Source organism: Camelus bactrianus, chromosome 13, assembly GCF_048773025.1.
Source record: "Camelus bactrianus isolate YW-2024 breed Bactrian camel chromosome 13, ASM4877302v1, whole genome shotgun sequence".
NCBI classification, from domain to species: domain Eukaryota; kingdom Metazoa; phylum Chordata; class Mammalia; order Artiodactyla; family Camelidae; genus Camelus; species Camelus bactrianus.
In genome coordinates, this window is record NC_133551.1 from 65,102,984 (window position 1) to 65,123,568 (window position 20,585).

The 20,585-nt window shown below is 37.8% G+C and overlaps 1 protein-coding gene across 9 annotated transcripts in view; it reads left to right on the forward strand.

Annotated features, from left to right (window-relative positions):
* The first annotated feature begins 667 nt into the window (after positions 1–667).
* EIF4G3 (eukaryotic translation initiation factor 4 gamma 3) overlaps positions 668–20,585 on the forward strand; it is a 327,940-nt gene continuing 308,022 nt past the window's right edge. For 5 of the 9 annotated variants that reach the window (XM_074377251.1, XM_074377254.1, XM_074377252.1 and 2 more), the window contains exon 1: positions 668–1,169. In XM_074377251.1, the coding sequence (XP_074233352.1) occupies positions 964–1,169 (206 nt within the window). In that variant the 5' untranslated portion in view covers positions 668–963. The remainder of the gene's footprint in view (positions 1,170–20,585) is intronic. The other 4 variants (XM_074377255.1, XM_074377258.1, XM_074377257.1 and 1 more) reach the window with 1 other exon arrangement.

The window sequence follows — 20,585 nt, forward strand, 5'->3', positions numbered from 1 at the left end:
CGACACAATGGATGGGAACTGCGTTAAGGGCCGGCGAGTGCTGTTTGTTATGCTAATAGGTGCACGCCGCGGGTTCCTATGCAGCAGTTTCACTCTTGTTAAGCGGTTCCTTCCACCGTAACAGAGGTGTCTCGCCTCACCGCCTCCCAATCCTGCGGACCACAGGCTCCAGTGCCGTTACCATTGTTCTCTGAGGCTGGGCGGCAGGGGAGGGCTCTCGCGGACCAGACCTTGCCTTTAGTCTTTCCCTCCGCCCCGCACCCTCGCCGCAGCCAGCCTGGGAAGTCCCCCTCACCGATCTTTCCCGAGGAAGCGAGTCAACCCCAGAGAGATCCCGAACAGCGGCCGAAGACGCCCCCGAGTGTTTCCGAAGAATCCCGACCGCTCGCAGACTCCGGAAAGAGCCGAAGAGGCTTCCCACCCTCGGCCTCCCGAGCCACTCCGAAAAGACCCGAAGTTTTCCGAGCGGCCGTCCTGCCGGACTGCTGGAGGCGGCCGCAGCGCCATGTTGGATGCTCTGCTCGTTGAGTGAAGAAAATCCGCCGGCATCGTCTGAGCCCCGCTACCGAGAAGGGCGCCGCTTCCCCCGAGAAGGGGGATAAAGACCCCCCGCCGCCGGCCCATGAGGATATTGCCGTGAAAGGTCCGGTCTCTCCGCCTCCTGCCCCCGCCGGGTCCGGCCCCCCCCCTGGGGTCGCGTTGTCACGGAGACCGGCAGCCGGTGGTGCTGGCCCGCGGGGCGGCTGCTGCTGCCGGCGGCGGCGGCGGCGGCGGCGGCGGCGGCGGCGGCGGGCGTGTGTGACCGGTCCCGGCCCCCTCCTCCTCCTCCTCCCAGCCTCCCCTCGGCCCCCCGCTCCCGCCGCCTCCCCGGGTCTGCCCCCATCCCGCCCCCCCGCTGCCCCCGGCCCCTGCACCCCGGCGCGCCCGGTCCCGCTCTGGGGGGGTTGGTGGCTTCGCTTTGCCATGAGTTTACCGCAGAAACCGGCTCTGAAATCAGGCTCAGCGGCTGCAGCAGGAACCGGACCCGGCACCGGAGCGGCGGCGGCGGCGGCAGCAGCGGTACCGCCTCCTCACCCGGCGGCAGCAGCAGCAGCGGCGGCGGCGGCGGCGGCGGCAGCGGCCCCTCCTCACCCGAACATCAGGGCCCTCCAGACCCAGGCGCCCCAACAGTATCCTTTTCACCTTCTTGTCGGTCCTTCGGCTCTCTTCGCTGCAGACCAGGGGGCTGTGGCCCCCTCCCCCGGGGAACCCTCCTGCCCGGCGCCACAGCCCAGCCAGGGAAGGGACTGCTCCTTCAGCCCACGCACCCGGCTTGACCAGAGCTTTTGGGGGTGTCCCGGCAGCAGCACTGCGGGGGACCCCAGGACCCTCTGCACTACTGTGAAAACTAGCTCCACTCGGCCTCTCTTCTGCAGCCCTTCCCTTTTAGAACTGGGGGACCCTTCCCCCTTCTTCCTCTCCTCCCCTAAACCTCCTCCCTCCCCCACCCCCCCTTTATTAGGCCGAATTTGCTGGTGCCTGGGACCAGCCCTGCAGGGAAGGCTTTTCTCTGATTGTTGTGACTACACCCTCTTCTCCCTTAAGCTCCCCCTGCAGCGGGCATGGCGGGCTTCCCTAATTAATATTATTAATACATAATAAACTTTATTGGTAAATTTCCTGTTTGAAACTAAGCTCAGCTCTTTACTGAGGTAAGTTGGATTTTAAATCTACGGTGAAATTTTGCAGAAGGGACTCTGTCTGGCTAATGTTTTTAAGCGATTGGGGGAGTTGTGATGTGGTTTGTGGTGGAAGGCGATCTAAGGAGGAAATGTTACACCGGACACTTCCCTGTCTTTGACCTTTTTAAAGGAAGAGGAAGTTAACCGGCATTACCCATCACCCCCAAAAGTCTCACTTCTTGGAAGGCTTGTGTTATGCTGAATATGTTTAAAGGCCTTTAATTCACTCTTTATAGTCCTGATGTCTAGAGGATACCAGGGCTCCTGGAGGAAAGTCTAGTATTGAATGTGTTTAATTTCATGTTACTTGGTCAGTTGTAGAATTTTTGGACAGCTTTGATTGAAAAAACTTGGTGACGAGGTATTTTAAAGACTAGCTGGTGAAGGTAAAACATTGAGTTTATGAATTCCATGGAGGTTTAGAAAGGTATTATTACCTACCTGAGAGTAAAATTTCATCATTCACCCCCCAAATCTGTTGTATTTGTGTAAATCAATAAATACTGATTAGATGTTAGATGTGTTTTTATATTTGTGTAATCGTGTGTTTGACTTTTAGAGAGATGAGAAACTTAACTGCTGTGAGGTCCACAGATTATTTCACAGTCTGTAGTTTGATTCTTGTCTGTATCTATTACTTCGAGAAGGGAAAGGTATCTGTCTTATAGAGTCATTTCAGGTCATCGTTTTGGTTTCTGTCAAGTTTCATTTTCTCTGTTCTTTGAATATTGTTAGTCCACATTTTTTTCAGTCCAAGTGGTGTGGCGCAGAGTAAGATAAATTCCATTCCAGTGTGATGTGTGTACTGATTTCATAATGTTTAACTGCATGATTCTGTTCAATTAAGAATTGTTCTCTGTTGAGAATGCTTGCTTAGTGATCCCTTAGTGTTGCCCATGGAAAATCTGGTTAGTTTGATCAGTATCCCTAATTGCTTTACTGTGGGGGAAAAAGGTTGGCTAATATGCTTATTTACTTCAAGGTGGATTTCAGTGCTGGATCTCTTAAACATTATCTTCAGTTAATGCTTTGTGAATTCAAATTCCTTTCTGATTTCAGTCACTTTTTTTCGGGCTTGATTGCCCATAGTTGATTGGGGCTGTAAGTTTCTATACTGTACCACCAAATAAATTATTCATTACCTGCATCTTGCAGCTGTTTTGGAAATTAAACAAATGAAAGGAGTCCAGTAGTATGTGTTCTTGACTACAAAGTGATATGTAAGGACCACAGTGCTGAGTATGACAGTGCTTGGTGAGTTTAGTGGTGTTATTTGACTGGACACAAAGAGCTGTGACCTCAGTGTTTCAAGTGTGCTTTTTCCCTCAGTGCATTCCACAAAGGAAGGACTGTGAGTTGGTTGCAACATTAAAGTAGTTACTAATACTGCAACAGTTGTTAAAGGGGACAAATTTAAGATGTAATTTCCAAAGGAAATAATTTTTAGGTCTGTGTGTAGTAATAGGATACTTAGTTTTATGTGGCTTTAAGTTACTTGGTCGCATGTCATTGAAGTTAGAATTTTTTCTTTTTGATGTATGTGACAATTCTATTCTCTTTGCTTTCTTTACACAATGAAAGGTTACAGTTGCTAAAATCTAGAAACTTGTATATCTAATGAAGTATAGATTATAGATTTCATTAGAGAGTACCAATGGTATAATGCTGTCAGTTGTAATGGGGAATTGGTTAAAAATGGATTGAAATAGAGCATTTCTTTCCTACACTGAGGGAATGTGGAACTTTGCATTTGTTTTTGAAGAAAGTGGTTATGGTATGGTAAGTTGATACACGTTGAAGCATTGAGACTGGAATGCAAAGCTGGAGTTGCTCTTTCTGTGGCTTGATTAAATCTCCAGTTCCTCAAAATATACGGGTGCAGTTGTGTTTGAATTGAATTAGTAAGTTCAGATAGTATTTTAAATTTGTGAAACTATTAGAAGGAAATTCATGTCATAAGATGTCCTTCATTTGTACTTAGTGTTCAAGTGGCAAATCAGAAAGGATAGTGAATTTGAATTTAAACGGAACCTGCTTAAGTAGGCATCAGCATGGCATGGCAGGCTCATAAGGCCAGGCCTTTGACTGCTGAGAGGCAAGGGATGGGGCATGGTGGAGGGTGGGCGGGGATGGTGGGGAATGAAAGAAGATAAACCGTGATATGAAAAATGCTAATGGCACAGAAGAAATATACTTAGAGTTTTCATAACATAATCCAATATGAATAGTTTATGAAATTGGCACTTCAGGATACTTGCCTTGAGATTTGCTCACCCCAATATGAGGTTCCAGGAGGCTCTATTGAGAATCTTAACAGTGATTCTTAATCTTTTCTGGGTAACAAACAACTTTGACATTTTGATGAAAGCTTGTAGACTCTGTACAGAAAACTGTCCATGCACAGAAAATCTTATTTACGTGTTCAGAGGGTTCTTGGGTCGCCATTAAAAGCCTAGTTCTTTAGATGGAAATTGCTCACTCTTGAGATAATTAAAAATAAATGAGTTTGAATTCAGGTGCCCAAATAGTTCTGACTTAAACAGAACAATTTTGCTGTCTGTGATGAATACACAGTGTTCTATTTATATGAAAAGACTTCAGGATGTAATTTCTCTCATGGCTGCTGACACTTCTGGGGAGTCTAGTTACTCTTTGGGGGCAGTCGGTCTGGTTAAAATCAGAGCAGTGGCTTCTTTGAAGGAACTAAATTTGGTAAAAGCCAATGGTGACCTGAAAAAAACCTGTGTCCTCAACTGTTTTATCTTAGTTATGACATATATTAAAAACAAATACTCCCTTTTATTTGGTATTACAGTTTTACTTTTTTTGTATTGTGTTGATTTTCAGTTTTATCTTATAGGCTGAAGGCAGTAACTTTGCTTTCTTTTTTGCTTTTAGCAAAGTTAAATCTGAATAATAATAGTGTTCATTTATTGAGAGCCTACTGTTCTAGGAGCCGTACAGAAATGATTTTCTTTAATTCTTGCAAGAACTCTAGTGAGGTAGGTACTTTCCCTATTATACAGGTGAGGAAACTGAAGTTCAGAGAAGTTAAGTAACGTTCTCAAGGTTGTCTATGTAGTAAGTAGTGGACTGCAGTTCAGACCGTAGTATGAGCGACTCCAAAGCTTATGAATGTCTTTTCTTCTGTGTCACGCTATTTCTTACCAAGACTGCATGTGGAAGTGGGAGGAAGGATACCCTCCCATATTTAATAGCTAGACAAAGTCTGTATACAATTAAGGAGCTCTGTGGAGTAGTCTAGAATGCAGTGATACTGTACTTTGTTTTAATTAGTTCATAGCCACATACTGCTAGACAAGTAGGTTATCTTTACCTCATTGAGCCTTAAAGCATAGGAATAGGCCTGCCACATTTGATTCAGTGCATGTTTCTGCTTGTTTAGATGTTAGCAAGGCCTCCGGCAAAATACCTTTATAACTAGCAACTGGAACTCTATAACTCATTCAGTGGCCAGTATTCTATTTACTTCTGAGTCCCACCATCAACAAAGATGAATCTGTGCTTTTAAAGAGCAGATCCTCTTCTAGGATCTCCTGTGCAAGGTGGAGATAAAGAAGGATGAAAGTTAGATGCCTGAGTTACATCAGCTCTTGCCTCTTGCTGCTGCTCCCTGTCTTAGGCTTATGGGTATTTTCTGTCAAACTCTGAGAATTTAAACCACTTAAGGACTGATACATTCCTTTTCTACGTTGGGGTTTTTGATAAGATTTTTATGGAAAGTCCTGCTGAAAAAATGTTTTAAACCATATGATTGCCACCTTTTAGCCATTTATTTTGGGGCTTTAATCTAAGTGGCAAGTTTAAAAATTCATTTGCTCATTTATTCAGCACCCACTGTGTGCCATACTCAGTGCTCAGTCTGGAGTTGAAATCTTTGCCCTCAAAGAACTAGTTCCAGACAGGTAAATGAACAGAATACCATGAGGCAAGTACAGTAACTCCTACTCTGGGGGAAGGAGGAATTAGGACTTCCTAGAAGAAGTTGACATCTGAGCTAAATTAGAGGGATGAGTAAGAATTACCCATGGTTTACAGAGCTTTCTCCTTCTGCCAGCTGACTTTCCCCAAGTACACTGCTGTTGCTGCTGCATAGAATTTTAGTACTAAATGGATTTCAGGCATGTTTCAGGTTTTCATCAGGAGCAGAGAAACTAGAAGGAGGTACCAGAGAACATGACAATCAAAACATGACAGTTGCCATAGATTCAAAGTATCTTTTGCATCATAATAGGAAGATTAAAGTATGAGAAGATACATACCAGACTGCATCTCTTTGTTTGGCTCTTTGCTGGTCTCTTTGCCACTCATTGCATAATAACCCCCTCCCTTCTGACACTAGTCTTTGGTTTGGAAACAGTACCTGCTAACCTTAATACATAAGTGGATTTTGCTTGGTGTATTGAGAAGTACACCTGATTTGGAGTAAAAAAAATCTGGATTTGAGTTTGGCTTTTCCATTTTAACAGATGTGTTATCTTGGACTAGTCACATAACTGCTTTTGGCGTCGGTTTCCCCTTTAAAATAAATGGGTTAGGCTAGTTTACTAATGTATCCTCTTGACTTATAGTGGCTTTCAGTTCTGAAGATTATGGTTTGAGGTTTCTTTTGTTCTTGTGTGTAGATGGGAAGGATTTATAGAGACCTATTAATGGTTTCTTAGTCTGATGGTCAATAACACATTTCTGTGGTGACTCACTGGTGCTAGAAGCATTCTAAGATGGATCACAGGGAAGGCAACTTACTCATATAAGAAGCCACCTCTGTTTTTGTCTTACTAATGTTAGATTTAGCTAAACACATCTGAAATGCCTCTGTGACTTTAGTAGTGAAGACTACATGGCTTGTCGTGGGATGGCTTGAAGCCATAAAATAAGGTTGCCATGGTCAGATGCTGGCTTGCTCTGAGTGATGGTACAGTTAGTTCATTATGAGGTTATAAGGGAAAGTAAGTTCTGAAATGAACTCTTAGGATGAGACACAATCTATTTTTGCTTTAGGATTAATATTTTGAGCTAATATAAAGTATTTCTCGATTATTAGCCAGGCGCCTGACTTCAAGCAATGTGTAAACTGCAGCTAAGATTTACGTGGATGAAATATTGCAGGATCCCAAGCTTATTCTGAATTCTCATATGGCTTCTAGTTCTTTGGCTTACTGCCAATCAGAAGGAATTTTTCACTCCTGTAGCCTTAGCTGAAATTTGAGATAGTTTAAACTATTTAAGGTACATTTGAAATTTGTCAGTTTTTATGATTTTTATTGACTAATAGTTGTTTTGTACTTTTTTAAGCCCCGTGTGTGTGGGTGTGTTCCCTGACTCTTCTGAGACATTAAATTTTATTGATAGAGAATGTAAGCTCCATAAAGGCAGAGATTTTTGTCACTTTTGTTCACTACTGAATTGCCATCATCTATAACAGTGCTTAGCAGGTAGTAGAAAGTCTGCAAATATTTGTTCAATGAAATGTTGATTAAATTAGAGTCTGGGAATCAGTTTTAAGATAAGTTTTTGGATAATATAGATGGCATCACAACACTCTTAGCACTCAAAGCCACCCTAAAATTGTTTACACTGACGTGTAATTGAATTGAAAATAGTTCCATAATTCATTTGAGATGGAATAAGCATTGATCCACTTTACAAAGCCATCTAAAGTGGCTGAGTTGTATTTGAAGTATCGATACTGAAGATTAGAGTTGGTATAAAAGCCAAAGAGAAAAAACATTTATAGTCAAGTATTACTATTAAAATTTTTCTTTTATGATTTTAAGAGTAACACATCATCAAATCAGAAAATTAAAAAAATATAGAAAAGTGAAATGTCACCATAATTTTAGTACATAGAAATAACCACTGTTAATATTTTAGTATATTTCATGTCATTTTTTTCTGTAGACTTCAATTTTAATAGACTTAAAATTTGTCCTGTTTTGTAATGTAACTTAAGATCAAATTACATACAGTTTTGTATCTTGCTTATTTTGTTACTTAACTGTCAGCCAGCAAAAACTACTTTTTGAATAGTTTTATTCTTCATCAATTTGGGGTAAACTATTTTTGTTTCTTTGGAAAGGTTTTCTGGAGGATATTCTTTCACTTTTGGCTTATAGCTCAGAAGTTATGACTGTACATTAGAAAGAAAGGGGTCAAACCTTTATCAAGAAGTCAAACTTTTTGAGTTATAGCGCCTGTCATGTTTTGTATTATTTATGACATTAAAAGTTGATGTAACTTCATAGGTTTCCCCCCCTACAATTATGTACTTTTAAAAAATTGTCCCTTTGAATCCATCTTCATCCATATTTTCAATCATACTCAAAAAGAAAAAAAAAGACGTGGTCATGGTGGTGTTTGCTAACTATGAATTGTATACATATAATTGTGATATTGCCTTGATTTCTTTAATTGGGCAATAGAAAATAAGTACAGCCAGTTTTGAGGGAGAATAGAGTTTTTTACATTGAGAATAGAAAGGATTGAATCTTGAAGGTAGAATAGAAAGGGTGAGTAAGATGACTCCTGACTCTTTCTAAGTCCTAAAAGATAGCATGTAAGAAATAGAATTTGAACAGAAAGATGGATTTTAAAAAAAATTAGAAAAGTTTAAGACAATATTCAGGGTTTGGCAGGGCAGAGGGAAATGGATTGTGGGGAGTGAATGATCAGCATGAACAAAGATTTGGGCTTGAAATAAACATGATGTGTGCTGGGTTGTAAGGGTCCTCCTGATCATCTTGGAGTGGAGGATTCTTAAGGTAGAATGCTTGAGATAATGGATCTAGATTCTAGAGGGCTTTGAATGAGTATAAGAAGAGGTTAGACTTCACTTGTGTAAAACTGTTAACTTTTTTTTACACAGCTTTATTGAGATATAATTTGCATACCATATACAAGCCAACCATTTAGACTGTACAGTTCAGTGGTTTTGAGTATGTTCACAGACTTGTGCAAAACCATCACCACAATCAGTTTTAGAATATTTTCATCACTTCCAAAAGAAACCCATTAGATTTACCAGTTCCCCCCAGTTCTCTCTACCCTAGGCAAGTACCAATCTGCTTTCAGCCTCTATAGAGATTTGCCTATTCTGGGCATTTCATATGTGAATAGTATACAATATGTGGTCTTTTGTGAATAGGTTCTCTCATTTTGCATAATTTTTCATGGTTCATCTGTGTTGTAACATATTTTAGAACCTTTTTTATTTAATTGTTGGAGAATATTCCAAGTATTGTATTTTCTTTGTTCAATCACCTGTTGATGGACATTTGGGTGGTTTTAACTTTTTTTACTGTTATGAATAGCTATGCTATGAACATTTTTGTGTGGATCTATGTTTCCATTCTTGAGTATAAACCTAAGAGTACAGATGCTAGGCTTTATGAGGTAACTCCATGTTTAACATTCTGAGGAACTGCCAAACTGTTTTCCAAAGCGGCTGTACCATTTTATGCTCCTATCAGCAAAGTTTGAAGGTTACAACACTTGTTCATTATATGTCTTTTTGCATATAGGCCATTCAAGTAGGTGTGAAGTAGATCTCATTGTGGTTTTGATTTGCTTTTCCTTGATGGCTAGTTACGTTGAGTATCTTTTTGTGGGCTTACTGCCCATTTGTCTTTGAAGAAATGGCTGTTCAAATCCTTTGCCCAGTTTTTAACTTGGTTATCTTTTTATTATTGAGTTGTAAGAGTTCTTTATGTATTCTGGATACAAGTCCCTTTTCAGATAAAATATTTGCAAATATTTTTTGTCATTCAGTGGGTTTTTTCACTTTCTGGATAGTGTCCTTTGATGCACAAAAGTTTTTACTTTTGATGAAGTCCAATTTATTTATTTTTCTTTTGTCCTTGTGCTTTTGTATTGTGTTAAAGAAGGCTTTGCCTAACCCAAGGTCACGAAGACTTCCTTGTTTTTTGCTAAGAGTTTTTACAGTTAGGTCTGTGATTCATTTTGAGTTAATTTTGTGTATGATGTGAAGTAGGGGTCCGAGTTAATTCTTTTGCATGTAGATATCCAGTTGTTTCAGTACTATTTGTTGAAAAGACTGTTCTTTACTCATTGAATTGTTTTGGCACCTTGTCAAAAATCATTTGTATTTCTTCTTCTTTTTTTAATTGGGAAACTGATGATGAAAACAGTAGTTTTGAAGATTTATTTGTTAGAAGTGTACAAGATGAAATAAGGAACAGGAAAGATTAAGAGTAGGAATGGCATCACAGAACTACATGTAAAGTTTTATAATCCATTAAACATTTGAGATTTAGAGAGGTGTGCTATTTATAAAATGTGGCCTGTTGAATAAAGGAACTTTGTCTATTTCTGCCTTTTGTATAATACCCAGGAAACAAGAGAGCTGCTCGAGATTTTACCTGCTTCTGTTATTAAGGTAAATTCCTATTAGGCAGTGATAGCTTTGTAAGAAGTGAAGTATGGGCATTTGACTACTTTGCTGTCTGGTGAAGAATTGGAATTGTAAGTTACGAATTCTTGGGTCATTATTTTTCAGATAGAATGTTAGTTCTGCCTAAAGCATTTGTGTAGTTTTCAAGTTAAATTTTTTTTTTGTTTATTAGGTTATAGTCTCAGATTTTTCTAATGTATATATTATAAGGAAACAAAATAGAGAAATACTGCTCATCTCTAACAGGATTCCTTTTGCTGTTTAGGAAAAGACCATATTAAAGAAGAGGCTTTTTATAACCTTTCAGGTCTGATAAAAACAGGGTTTGTATGAAGATGTCCACATATAAGATATTTCTTCAGTGACTTGAAATATTACAGTGTGGGAATGGGTTGCTGATTATTAAAAATTATGTATCTACTTTTTAAAAGTTTTGTAAATTATGCATATCTTTAGCTTAGCTCTTACTAAAAATGCAAAAGAAATGGGTCTTAATCTGTGTAGAATTTTAATGGCATCAGTACCTGATTAATATTATTGAGTCTTTGAAGCTAATATGTCATATTCAGCTGACACTTTCAATATTACATTGTTGGTCTTTTTCAGAAATAGTTGAATTTGGAACTAGTCCAATTTCTTGAGGTAACTGCTGTTTCAAGAGCAGACAGCAGAGTACTTGACCTTAACTTATTACCTTTAATGCTGTGACTGGGTGGTACATTTTAGGCAAGGTAGTTAAAGCTGAATGCTGCTCTGAAAAGTCAGTGATTTCATTCTTCACGTTCTTTAAAAAAATCATTATTAAAAGATTCAAGCATATAATTATTCATTAGCTTATTTTCCCTCTATAAAAATCTACTTTGGGGATCTCCTGTTTCAGCTTTCTGGCCCCCTCCCTCAGGGGTGTTTGTTTCAGAGGCTAAGGGAGATGAGGATGACTTGCCTAAGCGTCAAGTTGATGACAGCTCAGACTAATTTGAGATCTTTACACGGACCACTTTGACCTCCTAGTAGGGTAACCAAAGATCCTTTTAGTCCTGCAATGATCCTGGTTTGGATAGTTAATTATGTGGTCACACTACCTGGTAACCATTATGTAGCTAAGAAAATTTGAAGTCTTTATGCTATGCTATTTCTAGATAAGCTACTAAAATGCTTTGTGAGGCAACAAAACATTTTATATCCTTTGGTCCAACAATTTGTATTTGATCTTTTGGTTATCATAAAGGTCTTTGACATTAGCATGTGAATTAAATAGGAGCAAAAGTATTGTCAGCCCGTCTTTAAAAAAATAGCAACTTATTTGAACTAATTTCAGACTTACAGAAAACCTGCCAAAATAGTAGGAAGAATTCCCTTATATCTCTCATCTCCTTCCCCTAATGTTAACATCTTCCATAACCACAGCATAATTATCAAGAATAGGAAATTAACATTGATAACAGTATTATCAGCTAAACTGCAGACCTTATTGGAATGTTTACCAGTTTTTCCATTATCTTTTTTTCTGTTCCAGAATCGCACATTGCATTTAATTGTTATTTCTCCTTAGTCTCCTCTAGTTTCTAATTGTTCCTCAGTCTTTTCTTGTCGTTCATAACCTTGATGTCTTTGAAGATTATCAATCAGTTATTTTGTACACTGTCCCTCAGCTTGGGTTTATTGGATGTTTTCTCGTGATCAGAATGAGGTTTTACATTCTGGGAAGAATATCAAAATGAGTTCTTTTGAAGTATATCATGCCAAGAAGTGCATGATGTCGATATGGAATGATTACTTTGATTATTGGTTAAGTTGGTATCTGCAGGTCTTTCTACCTTATAGTTACTGTCTTTCCCTTTGTAGTTGATAAGTATCTTGTGGAAGACTTTGCAAATAATGTTTCTTCTCAAATTTTGACCCACCAGTTTTAGCAACTGGTGGATCTTATGTGCAACATTTATTAAGTTTGTGGTTGCCTAATTGGGATTTTCTATTTTCTCTTTCCTTCTACGTTTATTAGTTGTAATTCTTCTGTAAGGAAGAGTTCTTCTCCATTTATTTATTTATTCTATTATATAGTTATATCATCGCAAAATCATGGATATGTATTTTATTCTGAGAGTTAAAGTCCAGTACTATCATCATGTATTTTGTTGCTCAGATTAATTCACGTGTGGTCATTAGGAGTGCCTTCAGATTGGCTCCTATGTTAAGCATTTCTTTACTTTCTGGCACCACAAGATGTTTCAGGCTCTTTTTTTTTTTTTAATTGAAGTACAGTCAGTTACAATGTGTCAGTTTCTGGTGCATAGCACAATGTCCCAGTCGTGCATAGGTATACATACATTTGTTTTCATATTCTTTTTGTTTCAGGCTCATGTTGTATTTTTCCTGCCTCAGTGCTGGGATCACCCACTTCTCTAAGAAATCCTGGTTCTTTTTATTGGAGAATGGCGTTAGTGACCAAGATCTGGGCCTACGTGTTTCATTATTAGTGGAATGTCATTGCTTCTAGGCCCTTTTAACAAAGTTAGGAAATATATGTATGTATACTAACCTACTTATATACACATTATCTGTATTTCTGTATTTGTATACACATTAAAAACGCTGAATTTACGCTGATAGCTCTAATTCTTCTGTAACGTCACTCAATTTAACATTCCCATTTTCCTTATTTATTAAATACTCCAACAATAAGAAACCTGGCTCTCATTATCTACAGTGTACTCATTTGTTTAATTATAGTATACACACAAAATAATTTGAGAATTGCTAACCCTATTCCTCTACTTTTGGTTTTGATTGTTTATTTATGGATATGTGATTCTAAAAGTCAGAGTTACGTAAAAAAAGATATACCCAGAGAAGTGTTACGCCTCCTATTTCTGCTTCCCAGTTTCTGTTTCCCCTTCTTTCCAACCGGTACCTGTTGGTAACCAATCTCTGTGATTTCTGGTTTATTTTTCCTGTGTTTCTTTTACACAAATGAATAGATTCCTGTACATTTTCTAATATACCCTTTCTTACATGAAGGTAGCTGTATGTCATGGTGAATCCTATAACCTCTTTGAGTTCTAGTTTTTCTTATCTATAAAATGAGGAAAATAATACCTCCTTCCTTTTCAAAGGATTATGATATGATTGAGATAATGGAAGAAAATTCTTTCTAAACTTTATGATGTAGTTTATAAGGCAGTAACCTTAGTGGTTTTTGTCCAGGGAAGTAATTCGACTTATTTGACATTTTAAACACAGTACCAGAAGCTTTTGTTACTGGGAAATAATTTGAGAATTAAAACATAGCTTTTTTGGTGGTGGTGGTTCTAATTTTTCATTTTCATTATTTTTACCAATTTCCAGTATGGTTTTAGGTTATCACAGTGTATCACATGTAATTACTTAATTTTTTGTTGTTAGGTTGGCCAGCATCTGAGTTCCCCAAGAATCACATTTCTAATTTATATTAAAACTTGGTCAGATTTTAAAAATATTCCTTCTTCTGTTAGCAGAGTAGATGAAGGAAGAAATGTGTAGAGGTTTTTTGTTTTGCTTTGCTTTTTTTGTCTTTTTTGCTCCCAGAGACTTGAATTTGAAGGGCTTTTTATGTTTAGGTTGTATGGGGACCTGCAGTTTTAGTGTCTTTCCTTCATATCAAACAATTTGATTTAGTCAGAAGATGTAGGTATTTTCATATTCTTTGAGTTTACCTAAGAATAAATTCTTTTGATGAGATTTAAGGTCAAAGATGTACTCTAGTTATCCCTATGGAACCCATGGATGAAGCGCCTCTATTTTTACTGGTGTTAAATTTTGAATGCCAGGTCTGGTGAGTTGTTTTACTTGAAGGAGCTAAATTGAAATAGAAATTTAGTTATTGTAAGTTATAATTAATATGTACTTTTAAAATCACAATCCTCTTTCTTCAGTAAACCATATATTTATCACAAAGTCTAGGTAAGTCTATGCATGCTTTTAGTGAAATTTAGGTTTCAGTCTGCTCATAAGGGGACTGTGTGTGAAAATTAGTGTCAATGATAAAGACAGTTGTTAGAAGCCTCCAACTGGCAAATGTTGGTCACTCTTTGTAATTTTTCTCAGAATATTTGGAGAGGAAAATCAGTTTTCTTTTGTATTCCAGAATCATAGTTATGGAAGTAGCTTAGTTGCTATTCAGCTGAAGCCTCAACTGAATAGAAAAGGACAACTGATAATGGTAAGGTTAGGATGCTCAAGGGAGAGGGAAAGAAGTATTGGAATCTTGAGAAAAGAATAAGAGAAGTCGAAAAGGGAAGGGAAATAAATACTGGTCATTGTTTTGATATCACAGATTAAGCTAACAGTGCGTGAGGCTTGGTAGACACATAATAATTACTTACTAAATGACCAGAGGAGCAAGTTTTTATTAATAATGATATGTGCTGCCTGTTCAAGGAGGTACAGAAGAAACCTGAAATATGCTGTCTGCCTCTTAGATACTCCAGTCAAACAGTTAAATATTTAAGGTGGTTTCTAAATGGAGGTAGGAGATGAGAGGCCAGAAAGACCAGTGAGGATTAGAGCAATGGGAAGTAGCATTTGGGTAGACATAGGGGGAAGAACATTTATGGGTGAGGGAAAATACATTTACAGCAGTTAGGAAATGGTACAGGATGTGTTTGGGTAGGCAGAAGACCTGCTTGGCTGAAATGGAAAACAGTGAATGTGTGGTGACAGTTTTAGAAACTTTTGGATATCTGGCTAAATAATCTGTACTTTTATCTTGTAGCAGGTGGAGATTTTTGAAGGCTTAAAATCTACTAACATGTTTGGTCATTAGAGGAAGATGAAGATTGTGCTGGATGGGTTGAGATACATAGGAAGCATGGAGACTGTATGCTAGGTCCGTTGGAGGTTTTCCAAGGTTTTACTGCTGCACGTCTAAGCTAAAGGGAAATGAAAAGGAAAGGATGACCACTATATCATGAAAATTATCAAAGGAAGAAACATAGAGGTTCGAATATCCTTGATAAAAGAAAGTAATGAGTTAAAAGTGGCTCCAGGGCTTTAAGACTGGAAAATTATGCTGTCACTGATGGAGTAAGAAAGATGCAGGATTTAATTTATGTCATGTTTTGAGATAGTGTGCAGATAAATTCAGTTTAGGACATGTTAGGTTTGAAATGAATGAAATGTCTTACTCATTTAACAAATGGAGACAACTGGACATGTTTGGAAATAGGGAAATGAACGTCACACGAACAGAAAGATCTAGGAAAACAAATCTGTGAAAATACAAGCATAACAGAGAGCGTGAAGGGAGAAGCAGAGGTTCTAAGTCCATTAAGTGTCCAGTGATTTGATGAAGATGATGAAACTGTAGAAGAGAGGAAGCTGCTGAGAGGAAAGAGAAGAAAGGACAGTCTTTTTAATCGTTCCAGATTAGATTCCCACTGAGCTTTGTGTAGTGAGAAAGTGACATTTAATACTTGACAAGTAGCCTTTTGATTTGAACTCCCAAACTCTTCTTAAATAATTGTTACATTTAAAGAATATTGGGGACTGAAGAAAAATTCCTTTCTCTTTCTCTGCAAGCCTAAAATTAGTCATTGATGGGCTTTGGTTTGGGTATTTATATTTGAATCTGTACTTTTGCTTATTTTCTATAATAATGGCATATTTCATAATAAAAAACTTAAAAAATATTGAAGTCACTTAACTACCTTGGCTATTCATAGGCTATTATTGGGGTTCCGGGCAGCAGTTATTACAAAATCATTAATTTGAATTCACATTTGTAATAAAAGATCTTTATATGCTAATCAGGAATTAAGCATAGCTAAATGAACTCAATGTTACCACCCTTAATTGATAAGTTTTAAGCAGAAGAAAAGGAACTGATCTCTTAGTTAGCTAGTCTTTGTCTTCTTATTGTGGATTGCTGTATAATTTCTTAGGCTTTTTGTAATAGTGAAAATATCTTGTGGATGATGAATTTGTGGACCTAAGGCTTACAAGTTGGGAACTTTGTTAGTCCAGTATTTGTACTAACTGGGAACTGGTGATTTGGCAAGCTGTTTCACATGGAATGTAGAACAAAGCAGAGCTGGGATATTTCCTCCATAGATTCTCTTTAGAAATCTATTTTCTTATTTGTGTATTCCAGCTTAATCATTCAGTAGATGTTTATTGAGTACTGACAGTGTGTCCTGGGCTCAGCACTGAGGAATTAGAAATAAATGATAGTCTTTGCCTTCAAGAAGTTTACGGTCCTAATGCAGGAAACAGATATCTAAAAGGGTAAGTAAACAGGAATCAATAAGTACAGGGCCTGTGGGAGCTCTGAGGAGGGTCACTTGACTTAAGGGGGTAGGTGGGAGGAAACTGGAAAGAATGAGGGGAGAGGCCTTCTGGAGAAGGGGATACTTCTAAATTGAATCTGGAAGGATGAATGAGCCATTTGAAAGACAGTGGTGGGACAGAGAATTTCAGCCAGGAATCAGCACATGCAGAGACTCAGGGCAGTGGCAGATGACTTGTTCGTCATTGCTAGAATAGTAGTATGGAGGGGAGAAGTGGATAATCAGAGGCCACAGAAAGGGCCATGCAAGCGATGCTGAGGAGCTTGGATTTCACTCAGGTGACAGTGCAGAGCCATCAAAGCTGTAGGCTGGGAATAATGTGGTCAATTCGTGTTTTAGAAGGACCCAGCTGGAAAGTTGTTAGGGAGGATCGGGGTATATATTTGTAATAAATAATTCAAATTGAAGATTGATGGATGAGTAACAACTTATTACTTGGGACTTTTAAGATAAATTGTATGTACTTTTCCTAAGGATGACTTTCAGTTTGTCTACTTTTTTCTCTGTTGTTTTCCGAAATGTGAAACGTGCATAGATATTTTTATTCAAGAAACTTGAGCTAGGTAAATCTCCATGGTTTTTTAAAAATCAACCTGCTTTTGAAGATAACTTGGACTTCATATATTTAAAAAAATAGATACAGTTCTGATTTAAATTTCAGCCTTTGTTTACAGTTGGTGCATGGTTAGTAGCAGATTCATAGCACATAGTTTGTAAGTTTGTAGTTGAAAAGGCATATTATTTTGGTATCAAATAATAGCACACTTAATAGTGAAAACATGCTGGCTAAAAGGGCATCTTTTGTCATAGTACTAAGGGGATATGTAGATAAAGGGTGTTGTATATATCTGTATCTCCTTGTTAGTTCAACTAGGAATATTAGGTTAATTTGACTGTGTTTGAAATGAAAGGGAAATTATTCAGATGTAATGCCTGGAGGGTCCATTGGATATGAAACTAGAAAACAGAAGTTGTTTTCCAGTCTAATTAATTCATTGTTGGAAATCACAACTTTGAAAAATATATTTGGAGGGGTCCTTAAGACAGAAAAATTCTTAGGATCTGAGAAGTGAAACTGAGTTGAAAATACTCTAAACCAGAACAGGAGAAGGTAATTCCATTGAGTTTCAGGTTGTTTGGCCTCTCTGGTTCTCTCAAATATAAAGATTAGCAATTCATATTTTATCCACTTGTTTTCATTTCCTTTAAACAAGCACTGAACTGTGCTTTAAATAGTTAACAGCATTGTATGATTAAAATAAAAGCCTTTAGTTGTTTTTCTTGTTGGAAGCACTTTTCCCCATGTCTGAGCATGTATAACGTTAGTAGTCTATGAAGAGACCTGGGTTATTGCAATCATAGGCACACTCCTAGTTGCAAGAATGGTTTTTGAATGTTCTTTTAGGCACTTATATTAGTTCTGCTTTGAGAAAAGAGATTGTTCACTGTGCTTTAGGAGCTGGTAGCTAAGTCTCATTCTTCTTAGCCCTTAACTAAGAAAAATGGAGCTTGCTGACAATAGGTAGTTTCATAGGCTTGTGAAACCCGACAGCATGTTCAGCATTGTAAACAATGGCAGCTGTCTTTTGCTGGCTTCTGTGTTGTTCGAAGTGTAATGAAACTGCTTCTCACAAATGGCTTCACCTGCTGACTCATCTTCCAGCCCCTAAACAACCATAGTATCCAGCATTATTTAATGCTGGGATTGAGAATAAAAAGAATCAGCATCTTAGAACGTGAGGGTTGGATTGGATCATGGAAATCCTTTGTGATTCAGCCCCTTCTCAGATGGCCTCAACTATTAGAAAGAAAGGTCATGGTGGTGGATACCATATTTTGATAGTTATAAGAATTAGTGCTACTGCTATTCATAGTGCCATTAGAATCTTCTGAATGATTGAGGACTTTTTTCTGTCTAGAAGTCTTTGTAATGTACTTTTTAACTTCCCTTCAGAAATAACACACAATTCTGAAAGTGGCTGTAAGGCACTGGTACAGGGGCAGCACACATTTAATGCCTGTTATATACTGCAGGAGGACTGTGGAAAGAAGTAAAATGAAAGATTGACATTGTCCCTGAAAAATTTCCAATCTAATTAGAAAATAAATATGAGAAAGAAGTGAGAAACATTTAGGAGTCAACTTACTAATGTGTGTGTGAGCTGATTTATCTGATACTAACATTGTGAAGGAGGCATATATAAATTTGATGTGAAAATATCTCTTGCAGAAGTGAAAACATCCCATATATTTTAATCCTGTAGATTGGAGATTATACTCCAGGAAACTGATGTGAATTTTCCATAGACAACACAGTGTTCACTGACTTAACAGTGGTTCTCAGATTTTTTTTTTAATCTCAGAACTTCTGTACATTATATTATTGAGGACCTTAGAAAGCCTTTGTTATTGGGCTTTATCTGTTCATATTTACAATATTAGACATTAAAAATTTAAAGGTATTCACTTAATAAAAGACAAACCTATTATAGATTAACTTTGTTTGAAAATGAAAAGTATTTTTCAAAATGAAAATTATGAGTGGCATTTTATATTTTTGCAAATTTCTTTAATGCCTCTATAATGCTTAATAGAATACACCTGGATTCTCATATCTGCTTCTGCATTCATTCTGCTATACAGTATTTTATTTGAAGAAAATTGGTCTCACACCAAATATGGGAAGGAGATTGAGGAGGAAAGGAGTATTTTAATGTCTTTCTTAAAGGCTTGTTTCAATTTGGAACCAGAAACCACATCCATGAACTTTTCATGCACTTATTTAAGTGGTTTGTATTCCATTGGCTTGTATTGTGCTTTGAATGAATCTTTTACCCATGGATGATTTTGTAACATCATACACTGATCATTTGGAAAATAGTAGTTCACTAAGTTATGCAGATTTTTCAAGTGTTGTTATAGTTCATTATACAGTATTTGGAAAGTTCTCGAGCTTATGGTGGTAGATACTGGCTCAGCCGTGACTTGTGAAGTCTGGAAGGGTAATTGAAGTTGCATTAGGAACCGGTCTTTGGGTTGGAGGGAGGTAGACTTCCATTTCTGTGAAGAAGCTCCATGTTGAAGGCCCTGAAAATGGGGAAATGGGGCGTTTTATTGTCCTTGTTATTTTTCCTAGCATTAGCATGTTTGACTCATTCCATTTAAGGGATACAGAACCGGAAATAGATGGCATTTCAAATAAATTTGTTAACCCAGAGGAATTTCTGTGATGGAATGTGCAGGTGTACTTTTGAGCATGGCTGCTCTAAGTGCTTATTTCCCTGTCAGTTATAGATCTGGGAGTCTTTCAAACCTCTTGTAAGCCTTTTACTCTCCCCATCCTCCAATCTGAAGATGGACTTCCGAAATGTCCACCTAGAGGCCTGGATCCATTTTACCTGACAGGATTGCTATCAGTTCTTCTCCAGGCTCTGCCACTGTCTTTTTTTGTTTGAAGTTAGTCTCTTTTATTAAACAGATATTTAAAGTGAGACAGACTAAAATGAATCTCTTTTCCAAGTGGGGTAGATGGGACAGTTTGACCTAGGATTTTGCTTCTTGTGCCCCTAGGCGATGTAACAGAAACTGGATTGTTGTTTTATTAAATTTTGTTAATATTCTAAGGGATTGTTCCAGTATATCTCCAAAGATTACTTTGAAATCAGTCTTTTTTTAATTTGTTTTTGTTTTAATATCATCTGCTTTTGCAGAATTGTACTTTGAAAGTCAGTGTTGAAATAAAATTCTGATTGTTATTTATAATAGCAAACCTTTTGAAACATGCTAAAGATCTAGTAGTAGGGTTCTTGGCAAATTCTGGGCTCAGTATGCATCTAAATTCTATGTAACCCTTAAAAATGTTGCAGAACATTTACTGACATAAAAAGGTCCATGTTTATTCTGTGGAAGCCAATAAAAAATAGCATATATAATCAAATTTTTAGTATTTAGAAAAAGTGCTTGCCAATACAACAGTGTTCATAGAGTTATTTCTGGTTGCTGGTGAGATTGGACGATTTTCATTTTCTTTTTGTGCTAAGTGATTTTGTTTATATTAACCATGTATCACTATTAAAGATCAGAAAAATAAAGCAGTTTCTATTTCAAAAT